We start from the raw sequence: 13731 nt of genomic DNA, 5'->3' as shown, positions 1-13731 counted from the left end.
CTGGCTCTGCTGTAACCACAAATCTAATCTCGTTTTCTATGAGTTTGTTTGTTTCTAAAGTATTGGTTTGGCCAAAAAGTTCGTTCGGGTTTTCATACCATCTTACAGCCAAACCCGAACGAACTTTTTGGCCAACCCAATGTAATTGACCTATAACCCTCTGTGATTTGATATTTCTATCTATACATTTCAAATAATCACCATGATAAATTTAGTTATGATATATCATCATACAAAAATATTACATAGTTACTGACTATGTTCACCATACTGTATGTTTCATCCCTTTGGCGCATTTATTTTGTAACTGGAAGTTTGTACCTTTTAACTCCCCTCACCTAGTTCTCTTCCCCCACCCACTTCCCCTCTGGCAACCACATGTTTGTTCTCTGTATCTATAATTCTGTTTCTGTTTTGCTATGTTTGTTCATTTGTCTTATTTTTTAAATTCCACATATAAGCGATATCATACAGTATTTGTCTTTCTCTGTCTGAATTATTTCACTTAGCATACCGTCTAGGTCCATCCATGTTGTCGCAAATGGCAAAATTTCATTCTTTTTTATGGTTAAGTAATGTACAGTCTTTTATAATAACATAAGTACCTTTACTTGGGCTCATTGTTTTTTGTGTGGACTTGAATTACTGTCTGGGGTCACTTGTTTTTAGCCTGAAAAACTTCCTTTAGTATTTCCTGTTACACAGGCGTGCTGGTAACAAATTCTCTTAGTTTTTGTTTATCTGGGGAAGTCTTTATTTCACCTTCATTTTTAAAAGATAACTTTGCTGGATATAGGATTTTTAGTTAATAATTTTTTCTTTGAGCAGCTTGAATATGTTGTTCCACTGCCTTCTGGCCTAGATTGTTTTTTTTAAATATTTATTTATTATTTATTTTTATTTATCTCTTTTGGCTGTGCTGGGTCTTAGTTGCAGCATGCGGGATCTCCTTAGTAGCGGCATGTGGACCCTTGGTTACATCATATAAACTCTTAGTTGCAGCATGCATGCAGGGTCTAGTTCCCCAACCAGGGATCGAACCCAGGCCCCCTGTACTGAGAGTGTGGAGTCTTACCCAGTGGACCACCAGGGAAGTCCCCGGCCTAGATTGTTTTTATTGGGAAGTCAACTGTTAATCTTAAGGAGATTCTTCTGTAAGTGATGAATTATTTTTCTCTTGCTGTTTTGAAGTTTTTCTCCACACTCACCCAGGACTTAGCCTCAGGAACAGGTAACTGGGGGAAATATGAGAAATACTGAAGTTTTCCTCTTGGGAATAAAGCCCTCTGACTGGGAGCTAGGGAAAAAGGAAGCCTGAAGTTCTTGGCTGGAACTGTGTAGGGTAGTGTCTTTGCCTTACTGAGCTAGACTGGAGGAGGGAGAGAGTGGTCTTGATTCAAATACCACAGACTCATCTTTTTAAACAAATTTTCATAGATTTTCTCTTTTTTTAAATATTTAATTAATTAATTAGGTTGCGCCAGGTTTTAGTTGCGGCACTTGAGTTCCTTAATTGCAGCTTGCCAGCTCCTTAGTTGGGCATGTGAACTCTTAGTTGCAGCATGCATGTGGGATCTAGTTCCCTGACCAGGGATTGAACCTGGGCCCCCTGCATTGGGAGCTTGGCGTCTTAACCACTGTGCCACCAGGGAAGTCCCTTCATAGATTTTCTTGAATAGATATTTCTTCATTTGCTGTTTGCCCTTAGGACTATTTCTAGAGGTTTTAATTGTTGTGGGGGTTTTTTCATAATTTTCACCAGTTTCACTGGAGAGTAGGTCAGCAGATCTCCAAGTTCTTCCCCCATGTGATTCTTTTTAATCCTCCTCTTATTCCTGCATGTTATCCTAGGATTTATTCATACTTCAGATAATGGGGGAGCCCATTAAGATTAGCACTGCAGTGACAATCAACTATATGTATTTTGTCTCCTATTGCTCTTTGAAAGGCCTCCCTAGATAATTCTTTACAGTTCTGCAGATAATGCCTTACCTTACCAAACTGAACTGTGAAAGTTCAGAACAAGCTGGGAAAAAGTGAACTTATTTGTGTAGGAGTGTTTTTAGTGCCTCTGTTAGAAGTGGAGGAGGTGAGTAGGAATTTCATACTGTAGGGAGAGTGCCTAAAAATAATTTACTTAAAACTTTGAAGGCAATAAGTTGGTCTTAATTTTAGTGTTTCTCACTAAAACTTATAAATTTCTATTAAGTTTTCTTTTTTTCTTATTGGAGTATAACTGCTTTACAATGTTGTGTTAGTTTCTGCTGTAAGTTCTTAAAGCTTGTGAAGTAAGCAAGCTTTTAAGTTCCTATTATCCAGTTTTTGTTGTAATGTGGGCTTAACAAATTGTATACACCACAGTTAAGTCGTTAGTTCCTTAAAATCATTATCTAGCAATACACACAGACACACAAACAGACACACATCTCCTTCCTTTTAAACAGAAATAGGAACATACTATATATATTGTATAGAATCTTGCTTTTTTTCTCTCTTTTAATTTTTTAAATTAATATACTTTACTTTTTTAGAGCAGTTTTAGGTTTATAGAAAAATTGAACAGAAAGTACAGGGTTTCCCTATATCCCCTCTACCCCCACCCACACAGCACAGTTTCCCTATTATTAACATCTAACATTAGTTTGGTACATTTGTTAGAATTGATAAACCAATATTTATACATTATCATTAATTAAAGTCCATAGTTTATATTAATATTCAGTCTTTGTATTGTGTTTCCTATGGGTCTTGACAAATGTATAATGTCATGTATCTACCATTATGGTATCATACAGAATAGTTTCACAGCCCAAAAAATCCTCTGTGCTCTACCATTTTATCTTTCCCTCCTTTTCCCTGGACCCCTGGCAACCACTGATCTTTTAAATCTCTCTATACACTTGCCTTTTCCGGACTGTCGTATAATTGGAGTCATACATTATGCAACCTTTTCAGACGGCTTCTTTCACTTAGCAATGTGTATTTAAGGTTCCTTCATATTTTTTATGGCTTGATAGCTCATTTCTTTGTAATCACTTAATATTCCATCGTATGTATGTCTGACAGTTTGTTTATCCATTCACCTGATGAAAGATATCTTACCTGCTTTCAAGTTTTGGCACTTATGGATAAAGCTGCTATGAGCATTCATCTGCAGGGTTTTGTGGACATAAGTTTTTCAACTCATTTGGCTAAATACCAAGGAGTGCAATTTTTGCTGGATTTTATGATAAGACTATGTTTGCTTTGTTAGAAGCTATCAAACTGTCTTCCAAAGTGGCTGTATCATTTTGCATTCTCAACAGCAATGAGTGAGAATTCTGTTGCTCCACATCCTTACCAGCATTTGGTATTGTCAGTGTTTTAGATTTTAGCCATTCTAATAGGTGTTTGGTGGTATCTATCTCACTGTTTTAATTTACAGTTCCCTGATGACATATGATGTTGAACATCTTTTCATATGCTTATTTGCCATGTGTATATCTTCTTTGGTGAGGTGTGTGTTCAGATATTTTGCCCAATTTTTAATTTGATTGTTTTCTTTTTTTCTTTATTTATTTGGTTGCACAGGGTCTTAGTTGTGGCCAGTGGGCGCCTTCGTTGCAGCTCAGCAGCTCCTTAGTTGCGGCTCAGCAGCTCCTTAATCGCAGCACGTTGCCTCCTTAGCTGTACCATGCAAACTCTTAGTTGCGGCATGCATGTGGGATCTAGTTCCCTGACCAAGGATCGAACCCGGGCCCCCTGCATTGGGAGTGTGGAGTCTTATTCACTGTGCCACCAGGGAAGTCCCTGATTGTTTTCTTATTATTGAGTTTTAAGAGTGCTTTGTATATTTTGGATGCAGTTCATTTATCAGTTATGGGTTTTGCAAATATTTTCTCCAACTGTGTGGCTTCTCTTTTCAGTCTCTTAACAGTGTCTTTCACAGAGCAAAAGTTTTAAATTTTAATGATGTACTTCTTAGCCATTTTTTCTTTTGTGGATTATGCTTTTAGTATTGTATCTAAAAACTCATCACCAAACACAAGGTCATCTAGATTTTCTCCTATATTATTGTCTAGAAGTTTATAGTTTTGCATATTCCATTTAGGTCTATGATCCATTTTGAGTTAATTTTTGTGAAAAGTGTAAGCTCTATGTCTAGGTTCATTTCTTCTTGCATATGGATTTCTAGTTGTTCCAGTATCACTTATTAGAAGGACTTTCTTTCCTGAATTGCCTTTGCTCCTTTGTCAAAGATCAGTTGAGGGGCTTCCCTGGTGGCGCAGTGTTGGGAGTCCGCTTGCCGATGCAGGGGACACGGGTTCGTGCCCCGGTCTGGGAAGATCCCACATGCAGCGGAGCGGCTAGGCCCGTGAGCCATGGCCGCTGAGCCTGTGCGTCCGGAGCCTGTGCTCCGCAACGGGAGAGGCCACGACAGTGAGAGGCCCGCGTACCGCAAAAAAAAAAAAAAAAAAGATCAGTTGAGTATATTTCTGTGAGTCTATTTCTGGGCACTCTATACTGTTCTCTTGATCTTTTTGTCTGTTTTTTCACCAATATCACACTGTCTCACATACTGTAGCTTTATAGTACATTTTGAAGTCAGATAGTGTCTTTCTTCTGACTTTGTTCTTGTTCAACATCATGTTGGCTTTTCTGGTTCTATTGCCTTTCCATATAAACTTTAGAATCAATTTATTGATATCCAAATTGGATTTTTTAAAATAAATGTATTTATTTTTGGCTATGTTGGGTCTTCATTGCTGCGCGTGGGCTTTCTCTAGTTGCGGTGAGCGGGGGCTACTCTTTGTTGCGGTGCGTGGGCTTCTCATTGCGGTGGCTTCTCTTGTTGTGGAGCACGGGCTCCAGGCACGCAGGCTTCAGTAGTTGTGGCTTGCGTGCTGTAGAGCGCAGGCTCAGTAGTTGTGGTGCATGGGCTCAGTTCTTCCACGGCATGTGGGATCTTCCCAGACCAGGGCTTGAACCCGTGTCCCCTGCATTGGCAGGTGGATTCTTAACCACTGCGCCACCAAGGAAGTCCCCTCCAAATTGGATTTTGATTGGGATTGCGTTGAATCTATAGATCAAGTTGGGAAGAACTGACATCTTGACAATATTGAGTTTTCCTATACATGAACGTGGAATGTCTCTCCATTTATTATATTTAGATCTCCTCTGATTTCTTTAATGAATCTTGCTTTTTTTTTACTTGAGAGTTTATCTCAGAGATCACTTTATATTAACACATGCAGATAGACCTACCTTATTCTTTTTAACAACTGAGTAATATTTCATTGTGTGGTTGTACAAAAACTTACATAGCTATTCCCGTATTGATGGATGTCTAGGTTGTTCCCAATCTTTCTACTACAAACAGTGCTGCAGTGAAATTCTCTTATAATTTATCTTTGTGCACATGTGTGAGTAGATCTTTGGATAAGTTCTTAAGAATAAAGGTGTTTAGTCAAAAGTATGTACATTTAAAATTTTAGTAGCTTTTGCCAATTTTCCTCCAAAGAAGTTGTTTAAATTTATACTCCCAGAGCAGTACATGTGAGTGTTCATCTTCCATAGCCTCACCAACATAGCAGTTATCAAATTTTATAATTTTTGTCAGTTGGATCAGTGAAAAATAGATCTCATTATAGTGTTTATTTATAATTTCTTCTGAATGTAAGTTTGGGCATCTTTTTATCTATTTAAAAAACTGATTAGGGGCTTCCCTGGTGGCGCAGTGGTTGAGAATCTGCCTGCCAATGCAGGGGACACGGGTTCGAGCCCTGGTCTGGGAAGATCCCACATGCCACGGAGCAACTGGGCCCGTGAGCCACAATTACTGAGCCTGCGCGTCTGGAGCCTGTGCTCCACAACAAGAGAGACCGCGATAGTGAGAGGCCCGCGCACCGCGATCAAGAGTGGCCCCCACTTGCCGCAACTAGAGAAAGCCCTTGCACAGAAACGAAGACCCAACACAGCCATAAATAAGTAAATAAAATTAAAAAAAAAAACTGATTATGTGGGAAAAAAAGCTTGAATTATGGATGACTCACAATGCATTAAGATAAATAAATGAAAGTAAGTGGTAAAATATTTAAGATTTTTACTTTCTAAGTACAAGATGATTTTAGTATTCAGCTATTCTACATCATAAACCATTTATCATAATGTCCTTATATAAGTATTTGAAACAATTTTAGAATTATAATTAATTATTTTGGACTGCTACATGGCTTCTTATGCAATTTAAATATAAACTATTTAAGTTACTAATAAAACATGATAATATTTAATATATATCCTAAAGTTGCTATATGATATTGTAGTGAAAATTGATAAATGATACCACTTAACCATGCTGTTTTCTTTAGCCTTAACTTATTTTAAAAGTTCTTTTTTAGGGAATTCCCTGGTGATCCAGTGGTTAGGACTCTGTGCTTCCACTTCAGGGGGCATGGGTTCGATCCCTGGTTGGGGAACTAAGATCCCGCAAGCCCCACAGTGCAGCCAAAAAAAAAAAAAAAAGTTTTTTCAGAAAAGATGTTTTATATGTTTTTCTATGAAAAGTGATTTATTCTTGTCTGTTTCAGACCTGTGGATATCTGGGCTTTGGGCTGTATGATCATTGAGATGGCCACTGGAAATCCCTATCTTCCTAGCAGCTCTGATTTGGATTTACTTCATAAAATTGTTTTAAAAGTAGGTAGGTATTACTGAAATATACTGTTAAATGTCTCAAATAAGTGTTTCCAGATCAATTCTGCTTGATATTCAAATTTAGTGTTTTCTTTATAAGAACAGGGAAGCATATTTTTTTGATAGATGGGAGTAGATGGATGCTTTGGGCTGATAAAAAAGGTAGAAAATTCTCCTCCGTTTTTTTTTTCTTAATATACATTTATTTATTTATGGCTGCATTGGGTCTTTGTTGCTGCACACAGGCTTTCTCTAGTTGTGGTGAGTGGGGGCTGCTCTTCATGGCGGTGCTCGAGCTTCTCATTGCAGTGGCTTCTCTTGTTGTGGAGCATGGGCTCTAGACGCATGGGCTTCAGTAGTTGTGGCACACGGGCTCTAGAGCACAGGCTCAGTAGTTGTGGTACACTGGCTTAGTTGCTCCATGGTGTGTGGGATCTTCCTGGACCAGGGATCGAACCAGTGTCCCCTGCATTGGCAGGCAGATTCTTAACCACTGCACCACCAGGGAAGTCCCTCTCCTCTGTTTTTGAAAATAATATTTTTCTTTATCAGGATGCAAATAGCTATGCCGTGTTTTGATGTTTGATACTAAGAAAAATAGTAAAATAGGAACCTACTTCAATTTGTCTGAAAGTTGTTTTAAAATTTTGGCTTCTACAAATATTTGCTTCTTTCAAAGAGGACTTTTAAGTAATAGAGATGATTTTGATGTTTTTTAAAAGTGCTTGGAGGACTTCCCTGTTGGCACAGTGGTTAACAATCTGCCTGCCAATGCAGAGGACACGGGTTCGAGCCCTCATCTGGGACGATCCCACATGCCATAGAGCAACTAAGCCTGTGCACCACAACTACTGAGACTGCGCTCTAGAGCCCACGAGCCACAACTACTGAGCCCTGACACCACAACTACTGAAACCCATGCACCTAGGGCCCGTGCTCCACAACAAGAGAAGCCACTGCAATGAGAAGCCCGTGCACCACAACAAAGAGTAGCCCCCACTCGCCACAACTAGAGAAAGCCCACGTACAGCAATGAAGACCCAACACAGCCAAAATAAATAAATTTATAATAAATAAATAAATAAAGTGCTTGGAAATAGAAAACCAATTATTTACTGAGAAAACTTTTTTTTAAACCACAGTAGATAAGCAGAGAGCTGATCTGCTTTGACTACCAAAACATTTTCATGGTTAGCATTGCTCATGGAGTTTCAAGGATTTTATATATATATACCTCTGAATGAGGAGCTTGAGGAGCCTTTTTTGTGGTGAGGAAGCTATACATAAACATGTAATTACAGGATCATGAGAAAGGTACTGTGAACAACTATAAAAACCGTGAATCTGGGTAAATATTCATTAAAGATACAGTTCAGAGCCGTAAAGCATCATACTTTTTTCTGTCATCTTTAAAGTTCTGGTTATGAGATTAATGTTAGAAGGACCTCTAGAGACGGTGGGATCAATTTTGTTATTTTACAAATGAGGAAACCAAGGCACAGAAAAGGAAGATTTGCCCAAGATCACAGAATTAGTTATAGCAGAACTAGTGCTAGAATTTAGCTCTCTCCATTCCTATTTATAGTTCTTTCCATTCTACTACTACTCTATAGCCTTGTTTCTTCTTTGCAGGATTCCTATTTCTATATAACTTTAGTATTTTAGCTGTTTTGAGTAAGGCTTTGCTGATGAACACTTGCTAGTTAAACCATTTATATACCCTTATAGAAATATGTAAAAGTTTGAATGTGCCTTTTCTAATGGCATTATATGTCTTGCACTTTGGGAAAAGAATATGCACATGTGGTTTTATATTTTCTACTGCCTATGTACTATCAATAGATTACTGGGGAAACTCACATTTTTTTATGCTATATTCAGATAGTTCCTTGTTCAACTTTAAAAAATTAAAAGAACTTAACTGTTATTCTCCCTTTTTAGTAATTTAATGCAGACTACGTAACAGTTTATTATTTTGATTGTAGAATAATTTCCCGGTTTTCTTAGGTATATATTTTTTCTCTTTTCAGGCAATTTGACACCTCACTTGCAGAATATCTTTTCCAAGAATCCCATTTTTGCTGGGGTGGTCCTTCCTCAAGTTCAACACCCCAAAAATGCAAGAAAAAAATACCCAAAGCTAAATGGATTGTTGGCAGATATTGTTCATGTATGTTAAGAGATTAAGGACTTATACTGGGAAATTTGCATAAATTATAATACAGTTTTAGGATATTACTTTAATGAGATTCCAAAAGGATTCATGAAGTAATGTTATCTGTTAAAAGTTACTATATTCCTCTGTCTTTATGTCTTAAGTTCAGAGAAATTAAAAGTCACAGACTGTTAGAAATGAAAGGCCCCTGGGGTAATCCTATTATTTTTTGTTTATCCCAATTTTATTGATAATTAGGGATAAACTGGAAAATTTTAAGGACTTACCGTGTTTATCAACACCTCTTAACAGCCAGTCTTCCTAGCAGTCTACCCAAGGGATTTGTTCCTTGTACAGTGGTATTCTAAGGTATGCACAAGGCGTTCGCAGCTGCAGTTTTAATGTTGTTTGAGGATACACCAGTACCAAAATTCAGGTTGAATCGGAGGAAGCAAAACATTATATAGCACTTCTAAGTTAGTTTAAAATTTAAATTTTATTTTGAACTACATAATAAATATACCAGCATACTTAGTACAAAATTCAAAATGTGAGAGAGTTACTTGCTTCTATTTATTTTCTCTTTCCAGCCAATTTCCTTTCCCAGGGTCAAGTAAACAACTTGTTTCCAATGTACAGCCCTTAAAAAAAGTGGTTACCTAAATTTCAAAGCAAGTATAGTGTGGTGTTTATAAGAAGGGGCTCTGGAGTCACATGAACTTTGTTTAAAACTCAGCTCTGTCACTAATTAGCTCTGTAAACTTGAGCAAGTCAATCTCCATGCCTCAGTTTACTGGGCTATAAAACAACATTAACAATATTTATTTTCTGGAGCTGGAGGATTAAATGAGGTAATGGTAGAAGTATTCTCAGTGCAGAGCCTTGAATAAGCTATCAACAAATGTTGTTAATGTTAACTGTTGTTGCTGTTATTTAGATAAAACTAAACATATGACATGTAACATCTAAAGACTATTATCAAAGGAAGAAGGTTGTTTCTCTGGTACTTGGAAAGAACTAAAGTTTATTAAAGGATAAGACTTGTTTACTACATTTTCACTTCAGTTTCTTTCTTTTTTCATGTCATAATTTTGATCATACAAAGAATACATAATGATCATAAGAAAAATAGGAATACTTGATAAACAAAGAGGAGAAGTTAAGATTTTCCCAACCCCACAATCCAGGAAAAATTACTATTAACATTTTGGTTTATATACTTCTGGGCTTTTCCCAACCAACTACAAGCATAGAAGTTTATGCTATTTAAAAGGTATCATACTTTACACACTGGTATGTAATCTGTTTATTTTCTCTTAGCAGCATATTTTAAGCATACTACCATGTCAGTAAGCATGGAGCTACATCATAATTTTAGGGCTTACATAGTGTTTCATTGTATGACTGTACTATAGTTTATTTAACTGATCTTGCAATTTGGACATTTGTTTTCAGGTTTTTTCTCTCACTATTGGTAAAGTTGCTACAGTGAACATCTTTTTGTTTTTGTTTTTGTTTTGTGGTACTTGGGCCTCTCACTGTTGTGGCCTCTCCCGTTGCGGAGCACAGGCTCTGGACGCGCAGGCTCAGCAACCATGGCTCACGGGCCCAGCCGCTCCGCGGCATGTGGGATCTTCCCAGACCAGGGCATGAACCCGCGTCCCCTGCATCGGCAGGCGGACTCTCAACCACTGCGCCACCAGGGAAGCCCAGTGAACATCTTTTATATGTCTTTATGAACTTGTATTGTTGGGATAAATTCCTAGAAGTGTGACTAGTGGACCAAAGGGTTTACACTTTTTAGGACTTTTGATATATTTTGCTGTTTTTTTCTCCAGAAAGGTTTCATTAATTTATACTCAAGTAGCATTGGATATAAATCGCCATTCTCAATCTAACATTGAATATTATAATTTTTTTATTTTTAAATTTTATTTATTTATTTTTGGCAGCATTGGGTCTTCGTTGCTGTGTGCAGGCTTTTCTCTAGTTGTGGCAAGTGGGGCTACTCTTCATTGTTGTGCATGGGCTTCTCATTGCGGTGGCTTCTCTTGTTGAGGAGCACGGGCTCTAGGCGTGTGGGCTTCAGTAATTGTGGTGCATGGGCTCAGTAGTTGTGGCTCTCGGGCTCTAGAGCACAGGCTCAGTAGTTGTGGCTCACGGGCTTAGTTGCTCCTCAGCATGTGGGATCTTCCTGGACCAGGGCTCGAACCTGTGTCCCCTGCATTGGCAGGCGGATTCTTAACCACTGCACCACCAAGGAAGTCCCAGAATATTATAATTTAAAAAATATTTGCCAACTTAATAAACTAGAAATAAAATACCTTTCTTAAAATTGCACTTAGGTCGTTACAGGAAAGTTGGACATTTTACTAATATTCATTGGTCATTTGTATTTCTTATTTTAAGAATCCTTAACCTATTTGTCATTTCAAGTATCTTTTTATATTGATTTGCAAAATAATAAACATATTAGTCTTTTGTTGTATATGTTGTAACTACTTTTTTTCAACTTGAATAATCTGGTGATTGGAATGCCACATTTATCGTAGACAAAATGCTTATACATGCTTGGGTCTGTTTCTATTTTGTTGATTTCTCTCTTTATTCTAGTACAGACACAGTTTTGATTGATTAGTGTAACTTTAAAATACATCTTTTTGTTTTTTGGCCACACCGCACGGCTTGTGGAATCTTAGTTCCCCGACCAGAGATTGAACCCAGGCCCTGGCAGTGAAAGCGCCTAGTCCTAACCACTGGACCACCAGGGAATTCCCTAAAATACATCTTAATACCTGGTGTAGAGCATGTATTTTTTTCCTAGATTTAAATTTTTTTAACAATTTTATTGTGGTATAATTTCTGTACAGTAAACTATATGTACTTCAGGTGTATAATTTGATGAGTTGATAGATGTATACACCTGTGAAACCACCACTACAACAAAGATACCTAACATTTCCATCACTCCCCAAAATGTCCTTGCGTCCTTTTGTAATCCATCTTTCCCTTCATTCCTATCCCCAGATAACCACTGATTTACTTTGTAACTATAGTTTACATTTTCTAGAATAGTCTACAAATGGAATCAAACAGTATATACTCTTTTATGTCAGGCTTCTTTATCAGCATTGTAGTCTAGAGATTCAGTTCATGTTTTTGTGTGTATCGGTAGTTTGTTCCTTTTTATTGCTGAGTAGTATTACATTGTATGGATATATCACAATTTTTTATCTATTCTCCTGTTTTGGGTTGTTTCCTCTTTTTGGCTTTTACAAATAAAATTGCTATTAACACTCACTTATAAGTCTTTGTGTAGATGTGTATTTTTATTTTCAGGGGGAACTGCCAGTCTGTTTCTCAAAGTGTGGTATTTTACATTTTCCAAACTAGGGCAAGTATTTAAATTTTGTGAATTATATTATTCACAGAAAGAATATTTATCTGCTTCTAATAGGCTATGACCTTTTGGCATTTTTATTCCTAAGTTTTGTTGTTGGATAACTATTACGTACTAAAATAAGCACATATTTTGAGCTAGTTGCAGTCTTAAGGATCTGAATATTCCCACATCATAAAGATAATGGACTCAGTTTTACTTTGTGAGTCAACTTTTTTTTAATTGTGGTAAAAAACACATAACATATAATCTATCCTCTTACCAAATTTTAATATGTACAGTACAGTGTTGTTAACTATATTCACATTGTTGTATAGCAGATCTCTACAACTTTTTCTGTGAATCAATTTAAATGTACACCTTTGAAATAAACAAAAGTGTAATATTGTATGCAATTACTTTGGATATTCTGGACTTTAACTATCTTTTATATTTATGAGATCTTAGACAAATTACTTGTCCTCTCTGGGCCTTAGTCTTCTCATCTGTACAATGAGGATAGTAATACTACCCACCTTGTAGGGTTGTTGTTGGGATCAAGTAATAGGAAAAGGCTAGATAGAGTGTTGTATGGCACATAGTAAGCATAAATAAAAGTTAACTATTATTAGTATGTTTTGCCTTCTTTTAGAGGAAGAATGAATATTATAAGGTAAATAGCTTTTATTCAAATTCTATCTTTAATATTTTGATTAAAGAAATGTGTTCTATTTATAATTATATCATTTAATTATATATAGATTCCTTATGTGCATCTATTATCCAAAACTCTTTTTTAAAATAATTTAAAATTATTTATTTATTTATTTTTAAAGGCTGCATTGGGTCTTCGTTGCTGTGCGCGGGCCCTCTCTAGTTGCAGCAAGCGGGGGCCACTCCTCGCTGTGGTGCGCGGGCCTCTCACCGTGGTCGCCTCTCCTGCTGCGGAGCACAGGGTCTAGGTGGGTGGGCTTCAGTAGCTGTGGCACATGGGCTTTAGCAGCTGTGGCACGCGGGCTTCAGTAGCTGTGGCACGTGGGCTCCAGTAGCTGTGGCACGTGGGTTCAGCTGCTCCGCAGCATGTGGGATATTCCTGGACCAGGGCTCGAACCCACATCTCCTGCATTGGCAGGCAGACTGTTAACCACTGCACCACCAGGGAAGCCCCTTATCCAAAACTCTTACTTCCATTGTCTCTTTTTGTTTTGTGGGGTTTTTTTGGTTCTCTATTCAGTTGAAGTCCTCCCAAGTTAGGGAAACAGAAAAGAGCTGTTCTGATACTGGGTTATTGAAAGATTTGGGGGCTTGGATATTTGTGAAACTGTTTTACGCCATAGAAAGAGCACCATTTACGCCATAGAAAGAGCACCAGATTAGTAATCAGACAATATGGATTAAAATTCTAGTTTGGCAAATCACTAATCATGCTTCTAGTTCTGTAAAATGGAAATGATAATCCATGAACTTTTCACCTTACAGGGCTGATAAGAGGATCAAAATGAGCTAATTAATTCCTGCTAAT

The 13731-nt window shown here is 37.4% G+C and overlaps 1 protein-coding gene across 1 annotated transcript in view; it reads left to right on the top strand.

Moving 5' to 3' along the window:
- CDKL3 (cyclin dependent kinase like 3) overlaps nt 1–13731 on the top strand; it is an 89622-nt gene that overhangs the window by 22157 nt on the left and 53734 nt on the right. Inside the window, exons 4-5 of the mRNA XM_029217217.1 lie at nt 6570–6682; nt 8706–8845. Of these exons, the coding sequence (XP_029073050.1) occupies nt 6570–6682; nt 8706–8845 (253 nt within the window). The remainder of the gene's footprint in view (nt 1–6569; nt 6683–8705; nt 8846–13731) is intronic.

The sequence above is a fragment of the Monodon monoceros genome, unplaced genomic scaffold, assembly GCF_005190385.1.
Source record: "Monodon monoceros isolate NGI ecotype Baffin Bay Population unplaced genomic scaffold, NGI_Narwhal_1 Super_Scaffold_12, whole genome shotgun sequence".
NCBI classification, from domain to species: domain Eukaryota; kingdom Metazoa; phylum Chordata; class Mammalia; order Artiodactyla; family Monodontidae; genus Monodon; species Monodon monoceros.
Note: the sequence above shows the minus strand (reverse complement) of the source record. Positions and strands in the feature narration are given on the sequence as shown.